General features: G+C 36.2%; 1 protein-coding gene across 1 annotated transcript in view; it reads right to left on the reverse strand.

Annotated features, from left to right (window-relative positions):
* Window positions 1-23849, reverse strand: part of GEK1 (D-aminoacyl-tRNA deacylase) — a 70980-nt gene extending 47131 nt beyond the window's left edge. Inside the window, exons 1-2 of the mRNA XM_089983966.1 lie at window positions 23635-23849; window positions 22778-22958 (exon numbers count right to left, since the gene is read on the reverse strand). Coding sequence (XP_089840092.1) covers window positions 22778-22958; window positions 23635-23739 — 286 coding nt within the window. The 5' untranslated portion in view covers window positions 23740-23849. The remainder of the gene's footprint in view (window positions 1-22777; window positions 22959-23634) is intronic.
* Window positions 23850-25614: the final 1765 nt, after the last annotated feature.

The raw sequence follows: 25614 nt of genomic DNA on the forward strand, positions 1-25614 counted from the left end.
TGTGTGTGAGAGAGAGAGAGAGACAGAGAGAATATATGGTGGTTTTATACCGTGATACCATACAGTGGTACACACTCTTGCTTGTATGGATCCAGCCACCAAGTGTTAGATCTCACCATACAGATGTGTTTAGTTGCGCATGGTCTATTTAAAGCATTAGGAGGTGAAAAATCAACGACTCACAATTCATGAAGATAAGGGTGGTTTAAAAATGGCGTAAAAACATCATGTTAGAACTTAGATCTATGAACATCAAGCGTGCACCACTATAAGTTATGGTGGTACAGTACCACAATAAAAGCACCCTATATATCACCTATATCGTTCAAGGTAATTTCTTGCCAAGGATTTTTCTCGAAGAGATTTTCAAAAAGTGGCTTTTCTTGAAAATTCTTGGGAGTTTTAAAAATTAAAAAATTTAAGAAATATAAGAAAATAATAGGTTTTGTATCAATTTCTCTTGCAAAAATATAACAAAATAAGTTTGAAAAGTTTTTTAAATACAAAATGAGCAAAAAAATATAAAAAAGGCTTAAAAGCTATGTCACCTGGGTATGGGTACAGGTACGGAGTGTACGACATGACAATTCCAAAAAATGTGGGTACGGGTGTTAAGTTGTATATATATATATATATATATATATATATATATATATATATATATATATATATATATATAATCATACATATATATATTTGTTTCATATTGTACATATATACATATATATTCATATATATATGTATATATATTTTATTTATAATGATGTAATAGGTAATAATCTCTAGGGGTATTTTCATCATTTCACAACATTGTAATAGGTTGTGCCCATTAGCGGCACTTTAGTTTTTTACTTTATTTTGTTTTTTTTTTGTCCTTTTCAATTTTTATAGGGTCTATTTGGTCAAAGACCAAATAGAGTTGGGTTCTTTTTGAACTAGTCAAAATAGAGTTGTTGGAACAGTCCAACAACTCTATTTGAGACTACCTCTTGTGTATAAATAGGGGTGAAACCCCCTCTTGTTCTCCAATGCTCTTCTAAAGCATTCTAACTCACTTTGTGAGTATATTATGAATAAAATATTATTTATTTTATTATTGCTTTTGTACTTTAATGCATGGTATTGTCCTTAGTGGCTGCTTTTATTGCCTATGTTGGCACCTTATATTATCCCATGGTGGACTTGTACATGTGCACGTTGTGTTTGTGTTATCGTAAACCCTTTGTGGTTCTTGCTTTTGTTTTTTCGAAGCAAGGGATTCTTGATCTTAGTATCTTGTTTGAGTTCGTGTTTCGAAAGAAAAAATTGGATTGATATATATGGCTTGGACTCAAGGCTCTCGTATTTTGGTATGTATCTCTTGTTTAATTTAAAAAAAAGGTAATTATAATATTTTTTCTTTTTAAATTTTGTTTAAAATATTATGGTTATTTCTTTATATGTAAAATGTGTTTTCTGAATCAACTGAATTAGAGTTTCGTAAAATGTCTTTTAATGAAATATTATTTTAACAACTCTTGTGTTTGTTTCTTTTGACATTAACCCATAAGTAGTCTACTCTTGAGCTCCTTATGGTAAGTTCTCCATGTTATTATTATTTTTAATACAAAAAATATATAATTTTATGATCTCATGTACGTATATATATATATATTATTTATTTTGAGTTTCTTGGACACCATTATGATTATTGGTGACTTTATGCACGTGTGAAAGCATGGTTTTTGAATTTTATTTGGTGCTTTTATTGAGATGTGCTCATTAAGAATTTTTAAATTCTTGTATATTTTATATCTCGAGTCATCATGATTTTAAGTTCATTAGTCATGCCATGGATGTTTTGTATGCTCTCATAAGATTGCGCTATCGGCATATCATCTTCATATTTATTTATTGTAGACATATGTCTATGCATGTTTTATGTGCCATTAATGATTATGTATCATTTCAAAATTGTTTTTGGTGTTTTGGGTTGCAAAATCAGACATTTTGGGTATTGTTTTATGGTCTCAAATTAAATTAAAATTAGAGTTTTATTTTAAAAATCTCTTTTTTAAGTGAGCTATTATTTTATTGACTCTTGCATAAGCATGATAAGTCAAAATATATTTTGAGTATGTTAGTATCTTATGTGAAATCATGGTGTTCATATGCATATCTCATGTGTTCATTTATAATTTTTTGTGCCTTTAAAATTATTAAATTATTGCATATACATGAATTTTGTTCTCTTTGTGAGTATCCATGATTAGTTGTACTTGTGTATACTTTTGGTCTTCCATAGGATTCTTTAAAAATCTTTATATATGTTTTTTATCATCTTTAATGTTGTATGTCATTGTTGTCTCATGGTAGACTTGCTTATATTGACCATGCATATGATTGCATCATTTGATATCTTGTTGTGCATATGATTGCACTATACTCATTCTAAAGTTTTCATCTACCTTTATTGGATTTGATTTGAAACTTTGTTTTTTCAAATTGGTTCTTATATATGAACTCACTTGTTTGGAAACTGATTTCCGTGAATATGTATTGTCTTCTTATGACATTTGTTTTATCCTTCACAGATTTTTATACGATGTCTCATTTATTTTTGGCCTTGTTAAACGAGAGTTGTTTGTTGGGGTAAGTTGTATGCACCTCAATTTTTTGTCAGTTTAGATTGTCGGCTTATAGTTTGACTCTAATTGGCGGTTGTTTGATGTCAGGTTTTGTAGGTGTGTTATATCACTCATTTGTTTATTTGGCCATTGTTATTATAGATGCTTATAATTATGTTTATTTGTAATGGCTATCTATTTTGAAACCATGGCATTTCGAAAGATTGTTAAAATTGATAATCTTATTCTTCTTTATAACATTAGTTTGTTTTCATTACAAGTTATCTTACCTCATGTGTTGTTCCTATTATACCTCTCATCTAGGTGTCATTATATGTAAACAAGAGATATTTGTTCACACATTTGCGTGTGTTTTAGCCCATTCTTGGAATTGTGATTATACTATTAATCTAGTTGTTGATACACTCTATTTTTTAATGTCATTATATGTAGACAAGAGATGTTTATTCACATATTTATGTGTGATTTTAGCCCATCATTGGCATTGTGATTATGTGTTTGTTCTAGTCGCTAATACACTTGTTTTGAGTGTCATTCTATGTAGACAAGAGATGTTTATACACACCTTTGTATGTTTTTTTGGCCCTTTAGTGGCATTATGTCTATGCTCTTGTTCTAGTCGCTCATACACTCGATTTTTTAGGTTTGGAGGTCTAGTGAGGTGATTGCTTGTAGTGGTCGAACTATTGTTGAGATTTGCAAAATATCATTTCTTGATATTTGTGGGATTTTAAGATCTCTTCGTATCTTTTGCAAATTGGTGTTGATTTGCATATATCATTCCCTTCGTTATGTGAGATTTTTTTAAATCTTTCTATAAAATTTTCAAACTTTTACTACTTGTTTTCCCTTGTATAAAAAAATGCTTTTCGATAAAATTTCATGCATTTCATTGATAATATATATATATATGTTTTAAAATTGTTATTTGGTCCTCTGTACTTAACTCATTCTAGGATGTGTGAGCAAATTTTAATGGGTTGTGATTTATGGGATTGCTCTCATTCATTATTATGTGTATTAAATAAATTGCATATATATATATATATATATATGTGTGTGTGTGTGTGTGTTTCTAATTGATTATCTTGTCCACATTATTGTATGCATAAATTTAACTAACTCCTCTTTTCTCAAGGGTTCTTTTTTGAAGTGTTATATTTTATATGCATGTTGTTTTTAGTATAAATTGATGATTTGTTATATTTGAAGTGCTTTTCTAAAAATTTGGGATATTATTAATACATGATTGCTTATTTCTTCTTGATAACTTAAATATTCTTTAAGTGATTAAATTCTCTCATGATCAATATTTATGTTTTCTTGGAAAATATGTTGATTATGGGCTTATGCTTGTCTAAAATTGTTTTTATAAATTTTATATCTGAGATATGCTCCTCTTATCTTGCTTGAATTGCTACTAATGTTTCTAAAAATCTTAAAATTATGACTTTGTTCTACTTGAGTGTTATTCTTGTTCAAAATATACATACTAGTTTTTTTTTTAAACTATATAACTATTTGGTTAAGATATCTTCTTTTTGTGTAGTTGGAATCTGTGTTTTGGTCTCTCTGGAGGTTCTTAAAGATGTGATGGATTGAGAAAGGAATATCTTTGATACATTATATCATGAAAATGGAGATAGTCGATGAAGGCATTTGAGGATGTTCACGAATATAAACAGTCAAAGACTTAAATTTGCAAAATTCTCTAATGCGTGATAAAGATAGAGACTCTCATTGAAGACACTTGAAGACTTAGATCCTTCCCATTGATTTTTTTTGTATTTCCAAACTTTCGGTATATCACACCGTAAGTTTGAGGGGGAGTGTTAAGTTGTATATATATATATATATATATATATATATATATATATATATATTATTTATAATGATGTAATAGGTAATACTCTCTAGGGGTATTTTTGTTATTTCACACCATTGTAATAGGTTGTGCCCATTACGGGTACTTTAATTTATTTACTTTATTTTGTTCTTTTTGTCCTTTTTTGTTTTTATAAAGACTATTTGGTCAAAAGCCAAATAGAGTTGTTGGGTTCTTTTTGGACTAGTTAACATAGAGTTGACTAGTCAATAAAGTTGTTGGACCAGTCTAACAGTTCTATACTACCTCTTGTGTATAAATAGGGGTGAACACCCCTCTTGTTCTCCAATATTCTTCTAAAGCATTCTAACTCACTTTGTGAGTATATTATGAATAAAATGTTATTTATTTTATTATTGATTTAGTGTTTTACTGCATGGTATTGCCCTTAATGGTTGTTTGTGTTACCTATTTTGCACTTTATATTATCCCATGGTGGACTTCCCATGGTGGACTTGTGCACGTTGTGTTTGTGTTATCGTAAACCCTTTGTGGTTCTTGCTTTTGTTTTTTTGCATATTTCGTGACAACAGACACATGACTATATATATATATATTAAATATCACATAAATACAAAAAAAATTGAATATAATCTAAATATATATGTTATATCTAAAATATATATTATATACTGAAAATATAATTATAAATTATAAATTGAATACAAACTTGTATGTACGGAGGGTAAATGGCGTCTTCACGTGTCGACACGTGTCGACATAGGGATCCAGAGGGCAAAATGGAGTGTCCGTGTGACAGCTTAAAAGATATAAAATAAGATTTTTTTTTCAAAAATATCATGATAAAATCACGATATTTTGATGATATTATCAGCTTATTACGATTTTCTGATATTATCGTGATATTTTCAATATATCGCCGATATCAGTGACACTATATATATATATATATACACACTTGACATCAAAAGTGTCTATGGTTAACTTTATATATTTGTTGATCATTCTTTGTTAGTAAACCATATACCCTTGACATGTTTAGACTTTTAGTTCATAATTGACAGATTATAACTTTATATCTGTGCATTTTATAAAAGTGTGCGTAATTTTGCACTGTTACATGCATTTTTGTGTGTGTATGTGTATAGGGATTCTGCACTGTTGCATGCATTTTTGTGTGCATGTGTATAGGGAAAAGGCGACCCCCCTTTTCCTTATACACATACACACACAAAAAACGCATTCAACAGTTCAGAATTACGCATAATTTTATAAAATGTACAGATATAATGTTATAATTTGTCAATTATGAACTAAAAGTCTAAACATGCCAAAGGTATATGGTCTACTAACAAAGAATGATCAACAAATATATAATGTTAACCATAGGCACTTTTGAAGTCGAGTACCCATTGATTGGATTGTAAGATGGATAAAATGAGTCAAGTTCAAAACCTAGGTGACCCACGCCCAAGAGTACCTAGTACTAGTATGGGCACAACCAGAGTTGCCAGTCGAGGAAGCGGGAGTGGGAAGCGATACGGGAAGCGGAAGCGGGAAGCGAGGCACTTCTAAAATTTTAGGAAGCGGGAAGCGCGGGACGACTTAGGAGCGAACCAGGAAGCGTCTCGGAAGCGACTTAGGAAGCATCTCGGAAGCGACCTAGGGAGCGAACCGGAAGCGACCTAAGAAGCGAAGAAGAAAGCGACATAGGATTCGAGTGAGAAGCGAAAGGGAAGCAAATAAGAATTGAAAGGGAAGCGAAAATGTAATTATATATTTTTATTTTATCAAAAACTAAGATTTATGTCATCATTGACAAAATAAAACATGTATATAGACAATAAATAATATAAGTTGTAATTATCTAACAAATGCATCATATTGCAACTGTCAAGCATTTAAAAAATTATACATCAAAAGAAGATCATAATTCACATTCTTGTTGTATATAAAAGTTTTTAAGTTGGACTACTCCAACTACATCATAAAAAAAAATAATTCAAGAGTTCATTAATCTGTCATATTTCTCTTCCCCTTCAAGTCAGCAATAGTTCGCGAACTTTCTGCATCATCACGTGCATCGTGTCCTCCATGACCATGTCTTCTGCTCCTTCCTTCATTTCCTATAATGAATACGTTAAAAAATTAAAATGTTCAAAAACCATAATTTAAAATATAAAAAACACAATATCAACATACCTTGCCTAGGTCTCCGGCTAAAGAAACGATCAATCCGACCATGAGGAACTGATGGTCGCTCTTGTATATCTGCAGTTCTACTAGCTCTGATGGATTGATTTGTATCCTCTTCAACTTCATTTGTACGTATAATTATTGGAGGTAATGGAGTTTTTGGTTGTGCATCTTTATGTTTGGATTTGGAAATAGTGCTTGATTGTTGTGCACTATCATCCAAATCTCTCCATCGCATATCCTCTAATCTCAACGTATTTTCTTTTATAATAGGAAGTTCTGGATTGATATCCCATTTTCGACTAGGCCCTTCTTTATAGCGATTGTTGCACCTTTTATAACAAGAATATAAAATATGAATGCTAATAAACAATCAATGATAAAAAAAGAGAAAAAAAAATACCAAAACAAAAGTACAACACAGTTTAATTATACCTGTCAATCAATCGAAGATTGGAATGAATATACACTAAGGTATCAGCACGATCTTCATTGAGCCTATTTCCTTTAACATTGTGAATGTAACTATAGGTGCTCCACACTCTTTCTGCAGAAGATGTGCTAATAGGTTGAGATAAAACCTTAATGGCTAATGCTCTCAACTCCGGTGTATCACCACCACAAAAACGCCACCAATTAAGCACTGACATTGTAGGATTCAGTGCATCTATTCGTGCTGCATTTCGGCTAAATCTTTCACTTCTTGATGCAAAAGCCACAAGTTGTGACCTATAAAGTGTAGATAACTCTTCATTTCCAGAAGATATGACTTCAAGTGCGAGCATTGCACCGTCTAAGATATCATTATCCTTTTCTGCAAAAAAAAAAATGTTTAGTAACTATAACAAGAAAATGCAAATTGTTGAGAATAAGTGGTTTTAAGTAAAGTAATTTTATAGTAAGATGCTTTTTGCAATTTTACGTTTATAATGGGGCTTTCTTGTAATTATGTTTTAAGCCTCTCTCTATTTAACATAGAGAGAGGCCCTAATAACATTACGATGCTCTCGATTTTCTGTGCATCTCTCTCTCTCTCTCTCTCTCTCTCTCTCTCTCTCTCTCTCTCTCTCTCTCTCTTCTCGTCTCCCTCTAGGGCTCGGTCCATCTTCTACATGGTATCAGAGCTTGGCCGATCGTGGAAGCGTGATCGACTGTGACGTTGGTATCGACTGTGACGTGGGTGCGTGATCGAGTGAGATCAAAGCACAGTCGATCGTGGAGGCTTTCTTGAGCGTGATCAAACCTCGATCCAATGTGTAGTTTTTCTAATCAGGTCAGCGATTTAAATTATTTTTTTTAAAGATCTGATGACAGATCTGGGCATGCTGCTGGTCGTGGATGCCTGCTGTGGATTTTGTATCGTTGGTAGTTCCTGCCGTGATTCTGGTAACTACCCACGCTGGGAGTTTGATTGCTGTTAGGCGTGTGCTTGCTGTTGGTGATTCTACATATAGTTGGGGCCTTGTTGTTTTTTCTTTCGTGAAGATCTTGATATCGTGGATGATTGCTGTTGGGAGTTTTCCTGCTGTTGGTGGTTCTACATATGGTTGGGGCCCTATTTTTTTAATTTGCGTGAGATCTTGATATCGTGGACATCAGTACAGTGTGCACTGACCCACGTCAGTTTCTGTGGGTTACTATCTTTGCCTTCTAACCTGCTGAGAATGTTTAAAAGAAATCAGTGCTTCTATCTCAACCGTGATACCCTGATTTTTGGGTCCTGAGTGTTTTTTTTGTGGTGTCATGTCATGACTTCCTTTTTTTTTTTTTTTTTTGGAAACAGCACTCCAACACATAGTGGTGTTATGAAGTTCTGTTAGTCGTGATTCACTGATGTGCTGAAATTTTGTTTTCTGTTTGTGGGCTGCTGCTCACTACTGTCGTGGGGTTTGTTTTGTTTTGTTCGTGTGGGAACAGTTGCTGATTGTATTATCAGTTGGTGTGTGAGTGTAACACACGGTTATCCCTGTTTCTGATTGGAGGCTGTCTATTTGTTTTGAAATTAGAAGTATGGCTGAAACTTCGAAATGTGATTCAAAATTGAAAAATATTGGAGAATATAAGGCATTTGCCAATCCATTTTTGTACGGCTCGTCTGTTAGGTTGAATGAGACTAACTATGCCAGGTGGTCCAGAACATTTATGATGTCGGTATCTGGACATCGTCGAAAACATATCTTGTTGGAAGTGGAACCCACTGAAAATGTGGGAAAATATGTTACCTGGGATGAAGATAATGACATAGTTATGTCATGGATTATGAATAGTGTCGAACCCCATATTGCAGATGGTTTAATTTACTATAATACAGCTAAACAGATGTGGGACAATCTCCGAGATACATACTCACAAGAGACTAATGTGAGTCGTATCCTACAAGTCGAACAAGAAATATATAATTTACAGCAGGGAGATCAAACCTTGGCCCAGTACTATGCCTCTGTAAAAGCTGCGTTTGAAAGACTTAATGCTCACAGACCCCTCTGTTGTTCGAAACAAAAGGATCATCAAGAACAAACTATGGTTGCCAGGTTTCTTACAGGTTTATCTTCAGATTTCTCTGTTGCCAAAGTCCAAATGCTGACTGGTTCGGATGTACCTACTCTTGCTGAGGCATATAATCGTCTGAGCAGACTTGCGATATCTCTTCCACATTCTCAGCCTGTGACTCAGTCATCTGCCTTGGTTGTCTCATCTGGTTATGGACGTGGAAATCTTCAGAACATCAGAGGACGAGGTCGTGGACGAGGTATGGGCGGCAGAGGAAAGCTTCAATGTACATTCTGTGGAAAATCTGGACATTTAGAAGATCGTTGCTGGGATAAGCATGGTCGACCAACCTCCTCTTCATCAAAGTCATATGCTCCTAAAGCACATGTTACTACTCTCGAGGCAACAAAGGCACAGGAAAATATCTCTGCAAGTGACAGTAGTATCACCCTCAGTCGTGCTGAGTACGATGAGCTGATAGCTCTTCGTCCTTTGAGTTCTACCTCTCCTATTGCTGGTGTTGCCTATTCAACCGGAAATCTTCTTCATCCGACTGACAGTAAGTGGATTATTGATTCTGGTGCATCCAGACATTTGTGTGGAAATTCACTTGTCTTTTCAGAACTAAAGGGTATTAAGGCCCAGCTTGGAGTCTCATTAGCCGATGGGAGCACCTCCCCGGTTGTTGGTCAGGGAAATATTTCTATATCCTCCTCATTACAGTTGAAAAATGCTCTTCATGCTCCAAAATTTCCTCAAAGTTTACTTTCTGTTAGCTGCCTTGTAAAAGAACAAAACTGTAGAGTAATATTTGATCCAATGGGTTGTCATTTTCAGGATTTGCTGACGGGGAAGAAGATTGGTGGAGGCTATGAAGAAAATGGAATTTACTACCTACATCATCCAATGGGTACTGTTCATGCTGCAGTGGAACATTCATTCAGTCCTGCTCAGTGGCATCGTCGTCTTGGTCATCCTTCATTGTCAAAGCTCTGTTTGGTCTTTCCTCAGATTTCTTCCACCACATCCTTCCAGTGTGAAGCATGTCAGCTGGGCAAGCATCATCGAAGTTCGTTTCCTTCGAGTCAGAGTCAGTCTAGTAATAAAGTCTTTGAACTTCTTCATGCAGATGTATGGGGTCCTAGTAAGATTCCTACTAGGACTCAGTGTCGATACTATTTAGTTATTGTTGATGATTTCTCTAAGTTGTCATGGGTGTTTTTACTAAAGGAACGATCTGAAGTTCCCAGTATTATCAAATCTTTAATTCTTGAAATAAAAACTCAGTTTGAATCTAGTGTCAAGATTGTTCGCATTGATAATGCTCTCGAGTTTAAATCACACAATTTGTTACAGTTTTACCAAGATAATGGCATCCAACCACAAACTTCTTGTGCCTATTCATGTCAACAGAATGGAGTGGCTGAGCGAAAACATCGTCACCTACTTGATGTTGCCAGGACCATTATGATTCAATCCAATGTTCCTGCGTTATACTGGGGAGATGCAATTACAACTGCTTGCTATCTGATCAACCGCATGCCTTCCTCTTCTGTGGGTGATCAAATTCCAATTCATATCCTAAAACCCAATACCCCCCTCTTCTCCCTCTCGCCCAAAGTATTTGGATGTGTTTGTTTTGTACACAAACTTGGTCCTGACCGTGATAAATTAGCTGCTCAAGCTACAAAATGCATATTTATCGGTTATCCCAAAAATCAAAAGGGATATCGATGTTATGATCCTACTTCTCGCCGAGAGTATGTCAGTGCGGATGTATCTTTCTTGGAATCCACTCCATATTACTCTAGTACCGGTTCCCCGCTGCAGGTTGATCACACTGAATCTTGTCCATTACCTATACCTCCTTTTCCTTTGGAATCCGTGCCCTCATTCCCGAACCACACTTCATCCTCTTCCCGATTTCATAATCCTCCATTGGTATATGTGCGTAGAGTTCCACCTCCACAAGCGCCTCCATCTTCTTCTTCCCTTGAGGTACGTTCTGCTGACAATAGTGATCTTCATGATGATAACAGGCCGATTGCTCTACGAAAGGGGATACGACAATGTACATTATATCCCATTTCTCAGTTTGTCTCCGAAGCTAGAATTGGAAATCAGATGAAATTTTTTATTTCAGCTTTATCTGCTGAAACTATTCCTTTGAACTATCAGCAGGCAGAGCTTGATTCTCGATGGAAGTTGGCTAGGTAAGAAGAAATGGATGCCTTACTATCTCAGCATACATGGGATCTAGTTGATTCCCCAGCGGATGCTGACATTGTTGGATGTAAATGGGTATATACTATCAAATACAAATCGGATGGTTCACTTGAAAGGTACAAGGCCAGATTAGTAGCCAAAGGGTATACTCAGACATATGGTATTGATTTCTTTGAAACCTTTTCTCCGGTTGCACGGATGGGTACCATTCGTCTTGTTCTCTCAGTAGCTGTTCAGCATGGTTGGAGCTTGTCCCAATTAGATGTGAAAAATGCATTTCTATATGGGGACTTATCTGAGACTGTCTACATGCAACAACCTCCAGGATTCGAGGTTGAGGGGGAGTGTCAGAAGGTGTGTAGATTGAAAAAGGCGATTTATGGCTTGAAACAAAGTCCCCGTGCATGGTTTCAAAAATTGTTTGAAGTGATGTCACGTTTTGGCTTTAATAGGTCAGCAGCGGATCATACACTATTTATAAAGAAAACTAGCTCTGGCATAGTTGTTATGGTGGTATATGTGGATGACATCATTCTTACAGGCGATGATGTGAAAGTTATTGAAGCCACAAAGGCTCATCTTCAAAAACACTTTGTTACAAAAGATCTTGGTTCACTCAGGTATTTTCTGGGTATAGAAGTTGCCAGGAGCCGTGAAGGGATGGTTTTGTCTCAACGGAAGTATGTTCTTGACTTATTAAAGGAAACAGGAATGTTGGGAGCTAAACCAGCAAATATTCCCATGGACCATAAAGTTCAGTTGTTTGAAGAAGGGTCAAAACTAGTTGATAGCAAAAGCTATCGCTCCCTAGTAGGGAAACTACTGTATGTAACTGTGACCAGGCCGGATATTGCTTTAGCAGTAAGTAAAGTTAGTCAGTTTATGGACAAACCAACTGAGGTACACTGGAATGCAGCTATTATGATTCTCAGATATCTAAAATCTTCCCCTGGAAAGGGGTTATTGTTCAGGAAAGGTGGACCTCTAGAGATAGTGGCCTATTCTGATGCTGACTATGCAGGATCTGTAGTGGATAGAAAATCTACCACAGGATTTTGTGTGTTCTTGGGAGACAACTTGATCTCTTGGAGAAGTAAGAAACAAAATGTGGTTTCTAGGTCGAGTGCAGAATCAGAATATCGGGCTATGGCCCAAACAGTTGCTGAATTGATGTGGGTTCGTACTGTTCTTCTTGATCTTCAGGTGAAGGTTTCCTCTCCCATGACCATGATGTGCGATAACAAAGCTGCAACATATATAGCGAACAATCCTGTATTTCATGAGAGAACAAAGCACATTGAAGTTGATTGTCACTATGTAAGGGATATGGTTCAAGCTGGTCATATCACTACCAAGTATCTAAAGTCGGAAGACCAAGTTGCAGATATGTTCACAAAACCTCTTGCCAGACCAAATTTCTCAAAATGTTGTGACAAGCTGAGCATGATTGATATCTATGCTCCAGCTTGAGGGGGAGTGTTGAGAATAAGTGGTTTTAAGTAAAGTAATTTTATAGTAAGATGCTTTTTGCAATTTTACGTTTATAATGGGGCTTTCTTGTAATTATGTTTTAAGCCTCTCTCTATTTAACATAGAGAGAGGCCCTAATAACATTACGATGCTCTCGATTTTCTGTGCAGCTTTCTCTCTCTCTCTCTCTCTCCCTCTCTCTCTCTCTCTCTTCTCGTCTCCCTCTATGGCTCGGTCCATCTTCTACACAAATGAAATAATAAAATAATTAAATCATTTAACTTTAAACTTTATTAAATAGATAGAATTAAATTTTTACCAGGAGAAACTCGTTTGACCCCTCCTGCTGCTGGGATTTTGAGATACTCCGACTCGTAATATTTTAAAGTAAGCATGTGGGCTAGACTATGGAGAGGCACATTCATTCTATCTCATCTATTTGAGACAATCTTATGAATCTTTTCATATAAATCTGGTTGTCCTTTTAGATTGTCTTTGATTTCCCCCAACATGTTGTCCATGCCTTCATACACTTCACCAATTATAGGGCCTTCCTGATCACAAAATTTAATCATCTTATAGATGGGTTTTGTAATCAATAATGCTTAACGTACAGAATCCCAATATTCTTCATCAAGAACAGTTGTTTCTGTTGTAACAGTCATTTTTTTCATAATTTCATCCGTGCATGATTGCTTTCAATCGCTCCATCTATCTGAAATTATTGTGAGCCTTAAGCTCTCCCTCACATCAAGCAAGCGTTTCAAAGTAGTATAATGTGAAGCAAACCTTGTTTTTGCAATCTTTATTAATTCTAATTTTTCATTGCTTCTAAAGATTGCTAGTGTTTTTGAATGATTTGTGATATACTTCACAATTTCTTTACTCTGCAAATATGTTTCTCCCAACCAATGAAACTCATGTGCCAAATCCTTGAAGATCAAATTAAGTGTCTGCACAACACAAGGTGACCAAAAAATATACTTGTACGTTTGTTTTAATTCTTCACCTACTAACTTGCAATTTGTTGCATTGTCTGTAATCACTTGCACTACATTAGAAGGCCCCACAAGTTTAAATCACGTCTTCAAAAACTCGGCAATGTTTGTAGTTGACTATTGCACATTAGAAAAATCACTTGCATATAAGAACATCGAGCCAAAACAGTTTGAGGCAAGTATATTTATCAAGTGTTTGTTCTTGATATTTGTTCAACCGTCTGAGACAATGGAAACTCCAAACTCCTCAAACTTTTCTCGAAATTCATTTAACTCCCTGTGAACACACTCCTTCTCACTGTCAAGCAATGTTGTTCGTGCTTTTTCATATGATGGGGGTTTATATCCGGGCACTTTACTAACTGCAGATATCATCTCTTCCCAATATGGTGATCGAAGCACATTGAAAGGTATGTCATTTGCACACAAAAATCTGATAATTTTGTGATCTACATCATCTCTTTCTACCTTTTTAAAGGTATCATGAATATCAACTGTTTTTCGGCTTCCACTAGATGATGTAGTCATACTAATAGGCTTCTTCGGAGTATCAATTCTTGATCTCCTCAACTCAAATGCACTTGATGAAACCTCCACTCGACGAACTTGCCTCTTAATTTTTTTTACCAATTCTGCATTTTTTGCAACTACAGGGCAAAAGGCAATCCCAACACTTTGTCCCTTTGAAGATCCCATGAAATGTGCAAAAACTCGAGTATATGACCCATGATAAATATTTTTGCAGTGCCTGCACATAAAAACTTGGGTTCCACCTTGCTTTCCTTGTCCACTCTTCTTTTGTTTCAATACATGGCGCCATAGCACTGTTGTTTTATGTATGCTAGGTGGTTCATCATCTTGGTCATCTTCAGAATAGTAGTCATCCAAGTCATATTCTTTTTCATCTTCCTCATCAAAACAATTTTCGTTTCGGTCCTCAAACTGATATGGACAAGCAGAAGACCTCTTCTTGCCCTTCCCAACACCACTAGATGATTCATGCTCCAAATTGTACAAAGAATCGTCATCGTCATCAGAATTATCGTGATCATAGCTTGAGATGGTCATTAATGAAGCAAAGAACATGCAAATATATCTGCATCATAAAAGTATCAGAATCAACCTAAAACACTTTAAAAAAACTATTATTAACAGTAAATGATGGAGAGTGAAGAACACAAATCATTACTCATAATTTACCAATTACTAAAACAAATAAATAAACATCATTTAAGGAGGTGAAAGATCTATGATTCTATAATATACTATGATAAAGCAAACAAAATTTAAAAAAAAAAGTTCTTTCAAAAGTTTGCATTTATGAAAAAATGCCAAAATAAGATAACATAACAACGAAGAAAAACAAAATTCATATTGGCCGACTGTTACTAGCAATAATGATATTTATTTAAAATTTTAAACAACTAGCTGCAGCATACTAGTTGCCCCACTCTTCTGATAGAGTAAATGAGCCGAGCCTGGGTGTGCCCACGCTCGGTATATCAAAGAATTCATACTTAATAGGGATGATAAGCTCAATCATGCTTGGTATACATTTTGTATAATATGTTTTTATAATATGAATTCAAGAATTTTCCTATAATATATTTTTTATATATTATAGGATACTTATAAGTATCTCTTTTGTTTTGTTTCTTTTATCATGCTTGGTTCACTTGATCAACATGTAAGTTCAGAATTCACATAAAGCAAAATCACTTCAAGAGATCAAGGAGAGAATAGATTCTAGAAGTCTGCAAGATCAAACACCATAATGAAACCATAAGACAACTTGTGGAGGCAGAACATGTTTTTCATTGACTTTGAAATTGAAAACAATAAATCAATAATCCATATATATCCAACAGTAAAAGAATAATAAAAGTGATCTAGTCAATCTGATCAGGAATCAGGATTCAAGCAATCGTCAAAATGACTTAAAAGTTAAAACCTACAAGAATGATAAAAAAATACTGCATTAACCCTTATTTCTAAAAAAGACAACCAAATAAACTCAGTTAAACCACAAAATGTGAAATGTTTCTCAACCAATATGTTGTTCATTCATGGGACTCAAATAAGAATATAAATGATCATCATATTGATAACACAAAAGAAAAAGACCATCATGTTATTGCAACGGGAAAATGAAACAAATAGTCTCTAACAATCCCCTGTTCCCTAAATGTACTTTCTAGAGAGAATGAAGGAATCAAACCTCTACTCACGAGCTGAACCTCACACCACACAAGTCAGACACCAGCCCTATATCACTCGAAAACTCTTCATCAAAGCAAAATATGGGCCTCCCAGTCCAGTTAAAAAAAAAATTTAAAAGCTCATTCTTAGCCCAGCTCTGATTCCATATGAAATAGATTTTTATCCATTTTTGTAGCCCAACCCTGACTGCAGCAAATAGTTTGATTTGTCCATATGAAATAGATTTTTATTAATAATTGTAGCCATTTTTATTTTATCTCAAAAAAAAAACGACGCTGGGTACTGGGCTGGGCTACAAAAATGGATAAAAATCTATTTCATATGGAATCAGGGCTGGGCTAGGACTGGGCTTTTAAAAAATAAAAAATAAATAACTGTTTCGGGAGGCTACCGCAACAGTTATTTTTTTTTTTAAAAGCCCAGTCCTAGCCGGCTAGCCCAGCCCTGATTCCATATGAAATAGATTTTTATCCATTTTTTTAGCACAGCCCAGTCCTACCCAGCCCTGACTGCAGCAAATAGTTTGATTTGTCCATATGAAATAGTTTTTTATTAATAATTGTAGTCATTTTTTATTTTATGTCAAAAAAAAAATCGGGGACGCTGCCCCCGAACCAGTGTTGTGCAGTACCTGAGGCGTACCCCTCAGAGGCGAAGCGCAGGCTCAACGCCTTGCTTCGCCTCATCGCATTTGTTGTGAGAGGCGTACGCCTCAGTTCCTCTCACAACAAATTTTGGATGACCTCGAGCGAATCGAGAGGTCGTCGGACGTCACTGGAAGAGAGAGGAACATACCTGAACAGAGACATTGCCAACGTCGATCGAGGTCTTCGGATGTCAACAAAGGAGGAGGTCACCGATCGTCACAGGTCGCCGGTCGTCGGAGGTCGCCGGTCGCCGAAAATGAGAGAGAGAGAGAGGAGTCGGGTGAAAAAGCAAAACTTCGTTCTTAAGTTTTCACGATTTTTTTAAAATGTCTGTTTTGCCCTTTTTCAGAATTATTTTTTTTTTAGTTTATTGTTTTTCACGTGTAATTTTCGTTTTGAAAAAGGGTAAAATTGGTATTTCGCAAACGCGTCCCCCTTTAAAGGGGGACGCGATTCCCTTTAAAGGGGGACGTGTTTTCCTTTAAAGGGAAACGCGTCCCTTTAAAAGTGGGACGTGTCTCCCTTTAAAGGGAGACGCATCCCCCTATAAAGAGAAGTGCGTCCCCCTTTAAAGGGGGGCGCGCTTCCCTTTAAAGGGGGACGCGCTTCTTCTTTTTTACGTGCGCTTCCCTATGCGTTTCGGAAGCGCCGCGTTTCGCGCTTCCGAAACGCGTCTCGGGGAAGCGCGCTTCTCCTTATACATAGGCGTTTCTGGTAACTCTGGTTTGCACTCTTGCTTATAGTCTTTACTTTACCGTCGCGCTTTGCGCCTAGGCTCCTGCTTTTGCAAATGTTTCGTTACTGTCTTGCCATTGCAGATGACGCTCAAGTTTTCGCTCATTGCATGTGCTATAAAAGCATCCTCGTGGAGGATGCAAGAGGCATTTACCGTTCTCCCTCTTGCTATTAGAATTGAGTAGGAAGCTTAACGATACATCATCGTCTAAGGAGAGGGATCCCTAGCAAGGGATCCTGGCTTTTCGAGTGAGCAGTCCTACAAAATAGGCTTGAGAATTTAGGGAGTTGCGCAAAAGCATCAAAGAGTGCCCAAATCGAAGTATTTAGAAGGATGTGATTGGCTGGTTTTGTTCGTCTATCCGACATATCTCGGGTAACCCTGAATTGAGGCTTGAGCGAACTTCTTAGCGAGGGTTCTGTAGAGAAACCTGTATCCCGTTTATCGAGGTCAGTATCGAGTCATGCGAGGCATGTAGATACCACGATAGCAGATGAGATTCTAGAAAATCGCATGCCAAATGTTGGCACAAGTTGTTGGTTGTTTCAAAAGTTAAAGAATGTCAAAAGTAAAGTTTGAGAAACATTACATCTTTGCGAAACACTTATGTTGAGGTTCCTATTGAGGAACTATATCACTTTCATCCTAGAGTACTTATAGTCGTGCACTGCACGCTAGTACTGCGATGATCGGATGAAACGGTCGTGCGACCTCGAATAGTGCTAAATGCACAATGCTGTAAACACATAAAAATGGGATCGCCTTCACAGGCAAGATGCTCGAGTGGTTGAAAGACCACAGCATATACAATGGGTTGTTAGTTAAGCAACGCCTAATGCACTCATTTGCCCTTTAGTTTCTGCTAAGAGAGATGATGGATCGGTACAAAAACTCTAATTGACAGGTTGTTAACAACCACCCCACGGGCAATGATCCGACCTCCCCAGTCATTAGAGTTAGGGGAAGGGACTACCAGACATTATCCTAGGTGGTAGATCCCATGGACTTCTGCAGAAGTTGGATGCATCTGTTGCCAAGTAACTGCCTTTGAGGAATCCTCTCTCGGCTGAAAGTCGTCCCCTTAGGAGCGGACTCAACTAGTTATTCGGGTTATTAAAGATACATATAATAACAGACGTACGAACTAGTCTCCGTTGTTTCTACGATTTGTCTGCGCGTACCCGCAGGCCAGTAATATCTAAATATAAGTCTGTTCACACTGGTTGATGAGTCATAAGACTTTCGTATGTTTTGGGTACGTATTTTTTGTCAAGTAAAAGCTTATCGATGAAATTATGTATGACTTTGGTGTCTCCGAGATTCTTATGATTATGATGCTTATGCAGGTAAAGGGCACGTCACGCCTACATAGTTGTATTGCAGAAGATTGCATTACGATTGTTTATGTGAATATATCATACCTGTACAACATGAGTGATAAGTATCATGAATATTTGATTAAAATGTCTTGAAGATATGTGGATGAGTTACATGTTAGAAAGGTCGAATGCGATGTGCTTTGAGATAAGAATTGTGAATGCATATGATGATGCAATGATCTGAATATTTGCACATATAACTTAAATCCTATGTGAATTTATTGAACTACGTAGGAGTTACGTATGTTGAAGTTTAGTTGATTCATAATATATTATGTGTGTGTTCTCATATGTATAGAACTCATTCTTTGATTTTGCATGCTTTGAGGTCCTATTTGAGGAATGCAATGTTCCTTGTGGCAATGATGCGATGTGTGGTGTAATATGCTTTTGTATGATGTGATTGAAATGACACGTGATAAGAAATGTTGAAAGCATGCGATAAATGTTCATGGTTCATGGAACCTTATTGAAGGAATGTGTGATCTTGTGTTTTGATTTACCATGTGAAGTGATACGATGCATATTGCTGGTATACATGCTTGTGCCTATATTGGTGGCTACTGACCCCAAGAGCGGTCAATTGTTTGAAGTAGTCGATTGTATTGATGCATGTATCACTGAGTATGGTATTTGTTGAGAACCTGATCTCCAAAGGATTATCTGCGAGGGTGTGTATGATCAAGATCAGGTGACCTGACTAGAGTGGTATATCTCTGTGAGGATATACACTGTCCAAGAGCGGGTAGCCGCAAAGACGGCAAACTCTTGTGAGGAAGTGTATGGTTCAAGACCAGGTATACCATCTAGGGCGGTAATTCCTTGTGAGGTTATACATTTCCCAGACCAGGTGATCCGGCGTTGATCTTGTTAATTATAATAGTGGCTATCGACCCTGAGAGCGGTCATTTGTGTTGATGCGTGTATCACAATAATTTTTATTGAATATGGCATTTGTTGAGGACCGGGTTCCCAAAGGATTCTCTGTGAGGGTATGTACGATCAAAATCTGGTAATTAGCTAGAGCGGTAGAATCCCTGTGAAGAAGTATATTGTCCAAGAGCGAGTAGCTGCAAAGACGGTGAAATCCTGTGAGAAAGTGTATTGTCCAGTACCAGGTATACCATCTAGGACGGTAATTCCTTGTGAGGTCGTACATTTTCCAGACCAGGCGATCCGACGTGAAACTTGTGAATTTTGATTACCATAAAAAGTTATGGTGAGCTGTGATGATCTTCTGAGATTGATTGAAATAGCTAGTTATGAATCTATAGATTTGGCTTTCTACTTTAGCATGATTATATGTTGAACCCAGATGTGAGAATCAGATCTTTATTGATTTTAGATCATGTTTTGGACCTTCTATCGAAGGGTGGGTTTTTCTGAGAAAGTATGACGCCTTAAGCGAGTCATAACAAGTGACAGTTGGTCGCGTAAGACCTTGAGAGATGGAAATAAATTAAGGTTGTTCAAGATAAAGAGTTTGTTAAAAGTAGTGAGAGCGACAAACGATGACCTGATAATGATTAAATACAGAGGCCCCGTTCAAGGAACGAAAACAAGCTAGAGCAATGTCTCATTGTGTCTCTTCATCCGTGTCGAATCAATTAGAAGATAGCATTCTTATAGTCTTTTGCTAAACTGTTTTTATGGCTCTGTATAAACTCTTGCGAAGACAAAAGTTTAATCACACATACGTTTTGTTCAATCGAGTTTTGAATTGCTTACCTGCTTTGAACTGCTTACCTGTTTAACTGTTGATCTGCTTTAAACTGCTTAGCATATTGAATTAAATGTTCTTAATTCAGTTTTATGTAGTCTCTCTTGTGCACCTACTAGTTTTTTGCGAAACTAACCAATTCTATGGGTACACCACGGGCGATGGCAAGATGGCTTCAAGATTTCCTTTTCTTGCTCTTAGCTCGTGTCCTGGACGTTTTTGGGTTTTGTCACAAATTTTCCTTTGGATATCCCAATTTTGTACTATTTGGAAACTTCTTTAAATGAAAGTGAATTTTCCAAGTGTCTTGCAATTAACATGTGTAGTGAGTTTTGGTTCTTTTAGCTAACGTGCTCAAAGTTGTCAGCTTGCCTTTCTAAATTCAACAAAAGAATTATCTTCTGTTGATTACATAAACAAACTCTGAAAGGAAAGAGATTTTTTTCTAGTCTCTTGCCTGTTTTCTGAAATGTTCGCAAGTTTAAAATTTTGGGGTGTTACAATTTTAGTCATGGGGTAGTTTAGTCATTTCCTCAATTTTACGCACATTCATTTTCATGAATGTGATTGTTTTTTTCTTTTCTTTCTTTTTTATTTTTACTTATTTTGTTTTTTATTTTTACCAAAAGATACCTTAGGGGGGGCACTCAAATAGACGTTGGGCCCCTCCAACGGTCACATTTGTGACCGTTGGAGGGGCTCCAACATCTATGAGTGGAGCCCCTCCAAGGCTCCTTTTTGGTGACTTATAAATAGGGGCTCTCCCCTTGTAATTCCTTAAGGCTTTGGGTCAAAGCCTATGTGTGATCTAATAAAGCTTTCCATTCTTTTATGCATTAGTGCATTTGTGAGATATTGTGGGTTGTGCCTTTGTGCACAAATGTTCTAAGTGTTCTTATTGTGCATTAGTGCACCTATTTTCCATCAAGAACATCGTGTCTTGATCATAGTATCTTTTTTAATATACTTTCACAGACTGCACCCTATACCTCCTCCTTCGCTTGTGTATAAGACATCATTCCCAAAGACAAATTCACAAATACAAGGACAAAATTAGAAAACAACAATAACCATGGGCATAAACCATTTCCTACTGGTAGAATCATAACATGTTGACTTCCTTTGACTGAAAGGATAACTAAAAAAACAAATTTACAGTTTCAAAGTCAAGTGTTCCATAGCCTTAGGTCATGTGAGCATACACATAAGCAAGAACAAGTACACATTGGCTTGGAAAATGAAAATTGTTTTCAAGAAATTAAAAAAGTTATTTTAGGTTCCTGATATCTATAGTAAGGACAGCTTAAAAACAAAGATCTTGCAACATGTACACCTATCTTCCTCTTGCCAACCCCAAAGATCAATACAACGATCTTAAAATAGTTATGCCATTTATGGAGATAACAACAACATCAAATCACAAGCCTTCATGAACACAATTACATTTTGATGTTGAATGATGTATAGGAAAAATTAAGCCACCTGCATTCTTAGACTTCAATGTGTAATCCGTGGTTATTTAAGAGAAATCATCTATATAAAACGAATAGCATCAAAATCAAAGGAGATGGAAATTAATTAGCATTATAACACTTTTTCAGGACACAATGTGATAAGGCAACTGCAAACCCAATTTCAAGCAAATTTTTTCAACATTAATAATTTCTTGGACATTGTTTCTCCATGATTAATGTCTTAGCTTAGTTAAGTGACTTCATAACCTTGGCCTCTCTCTTACAGATTGATTAATCATATCAGTAATATCCATATGTATGATTAATTTTTGTCATAAAAATTTCCAACAATGACTAGAAAAACCACAATGCAAGTCTCACTAGGTATTGGAGAGGCCAGTAGAAGCATGCACACCAAAATGTTGAGTGATCTAGGTACCTAATGACCCTGTATTCTGGTATAGGATCACTAATACTATTGCTAGAGTACACCCATCCAGAACCTAGAGTGAGGAATTTCGCAATCATTAAAAGCAAAACGAGAAACAGAATAGATAAAAACCATACTTGTCGTGTATCCTTTTCATGTTGGATTTTTTTTTGCTTTTTCATTCTGAGCGAAGTCAAATTTCAATCACCAGAACGGTTAACTACTAAAATACCAAAACAAATCTTAACTGATAATTTGACAAACAGAATCACCAGTTTTAGAGAAGCATGTCGATTCTTCCTCTATGATTGAATCTAGAAGAGCTGAACGGGTCTTACCAATAGGATGTACCGTAAGCGCAGGCCGATTTGAAACTGCAGTGTGTTTACTGAGAAACATGACTTCTTCCACCACCTCCCCTGTCAATGCCAGCCACCGTTTATCTAAATGGTTCTCGCTCACAATGCTGGAGTCCTGGATTAACAGCCTTACGTGTCCATTGACATAACTTTTTATATCCTATTAGTGCCATATGACAATGGTGTGATTAGAATTCTGGAAAAAAAAACTCGCATACAATCGAACCACGAAATATATAGTCGAGGCGGGTTCGAGAACCAACGAATTGCAAGAAAACATTATCGAGTACTCGAGAAAATTGTCATACATGGCAAATAGTGCGTTTTCCAGATTTGAGGATATATGAAGAAATGCCTTTCAAATTAATTTAACTACTCACGCATCCCATCAACACCGAACTGAACTCAATCAACTCGCCCAACTTTGCCAATCTACAAACTGGGTTCTCTTTTTCAATACTCAGAATGAACATAATCGAGGTAAACATAGAATTCACTGAACATACCCATAAACAAGAAAAGAAAAAAATTCAAAAAGAAAAATGGAACTGCAGCTGAAAAAGAAAAAAATAATCGACCCCGAATCGTGATCCTGATCGAATTCTTCAAGTGCTGAAATCAAATCAATTTTTTATGACCACTCGCATCCCAGATAACAGAATGGAGAGTTGCTTCACTATTAAGAAAAATCGTCACTAAAGAATCATGCCATAGAAATAAACAAACGAGAGAGAGAGAAAGAGATGAAAGGACCAATTACAGATGCATTGGATTCATCCTTTTCGGCTTCTCTTTGGAAGAAGCAAAGAGAGGAAAACACAGAATCAAAGGGGCACCTGGAGGGAAGGGCCGGGGCGCCATTCGGAGGACATAGCCAGGAAGGCGGAGGCCGGCCCGATGGACGCCGGACAGGACGTCGTCGCCACCACCAGAACAACCATCTCCGCTCTCTCCGACGACGCCGATCGCGTTTAGGCTTTCTTCAAAGAAGACTCGCGACAAGAGACTGCACTGTGGACACTGGACAGCGTCTTCGTGTTTTGGGGAGCCCGACGCTCTTTTTAGTAGTGCTTGTGAGAGTTCACAACTTCACAGGGTGGGCCTCAATGCGCCAGCTGTTTCATGTTGCGGGCGCCTCCCCACGCTGCGTGGGTCCGGAGGTCTGTGTTTGAATCTGACCCGGATCCGAACTAGATGCCACTTATGTTTTTGGATCAGCTACCGTGTTAGGGTCCGATCCTTTTGACTATGGCCGTGCATGGAGTCGTAAGCTTAAAAAGAAAAATAACGGCAGCCAATCAACCAATTTCTCGTAAGAAATTGAAATATGTCATTTATCTTGTGTTTTTAACGACAAAGATAGATTAGTTTTATGCTGCTGGCACGATGACCGTAGGTATGGCAGGCTGAGCCAGCGCGACCAGGTCTTTGTGCTGGGTGCGGTTTCTTCAGGTTATAAATCTTAAAAAAAAAAAAAAAAAATTAAAAAATAAGAATACATACACAAATACAGTAGGTGGGTGGTAACTGCCTACCACCATCTCATGGGGCTGTTGGAGCATTTTTTTCATGATTTCCTTAAGTCATACTATAAAGATGTGTTCTACATGCTTGATTTTACCGAAATCAACTCTTGGATAGTTCAATTCTGACGTGTATAGATTTTAATAAAGTTTAAAAATGAATGATCTAAAATTTTTATCAATATTTGAAACTTAAAATTTATGTTTTAATCAAAAAAATGTGATCCAAGTGTTGTTCTTAGTAAATCAATCATATTGAACACATCTACAAAGTAAGATTTGTGAAAAGCAACAAAAAAATGTATAGTGGTAGCCAATAAAGTGGTAGTATATATATATATATATATATATATATATATATATATAGAGAGAGAGAGAGAGAGAGAGAGAGACCTACTAAATGGCCACAATGCTAAATCAAACATGCTATTAGATTTTCAGTATTTTTTAAAAATTCTTACCATACACATGTATGCTTGTTTTTATAGGAATCATTTCATAGGGCATTTGATTCTGACGCACGGATAGTTTTTCAAAAGGTTTCAAAAATTAATAACCTACAATTTTCATTAAAAAAATTATGCTCCAAATACCATTTTTTTATCCAAAATGCATGATCCAAGTGTCGATTTTTAGTAAATCAATCATGTTGAACACATCTATGGGGTTGAGAAAAAAAAACACTGAAAATTCAATAGTATGTTTCATTTAGCATCATGCCAGCAAAATAAATATTTAAAGACCAAACATATGCAATCAATGAAAAAATATATGAAAATTAAACAAAAAATGATCATATTATACGACAAACATTGCGTGCTTCTTGAAAATCCTATAATTTTAAAAAAATCATCTGATGTCCAAAACCACAAATGTCATACTTTTAAAAAGCTATTTTACCCTTTAAACAATGAATATCTTGAGGTTTGCACAATATATTAATTTGTGTATCAGCTATCGCAAACACTCACTTAAATGTAGATTCACATCATATTTTTTGTAAACCTCAAGAAGTTCGCATAACCAAATTTGTGAACCTCTTGTTAAACTGAAACTTTGCAAACATTCCACTAAATTCGCATATATTTGACGTAGTTCTCATGACCAAATATGTGGCCTTTCATTGATTAAAACGTTGCAAATATTTCATTAAATTTGCATATATTATACGAAGATTGGATGACTATATATGTGAACTTTTAGTAATTGAAAGCTAAAAACTTTGCAAATATTTCTCTAAATTCGCATATACAATTTGAAGTTTGCATAGGGCCTTGTGAATATCATTTGAGT

The sequence above is a fragment of the Nuphar pumila genome, chromosome 13 (genome assembly GCF_984573655.1).
Source record: "Nuphar pumila chromosome 13, dmNupPumi1.hap1.1, whole genome shotgun sequence".
Taxonomy (NCBI): Eukaryota; Viridiplantae; Streptophyta; class Magnoliopsida; order Nymphaeales; family Nymphaeaceae; genus Nuphar; species Nuphar pumila.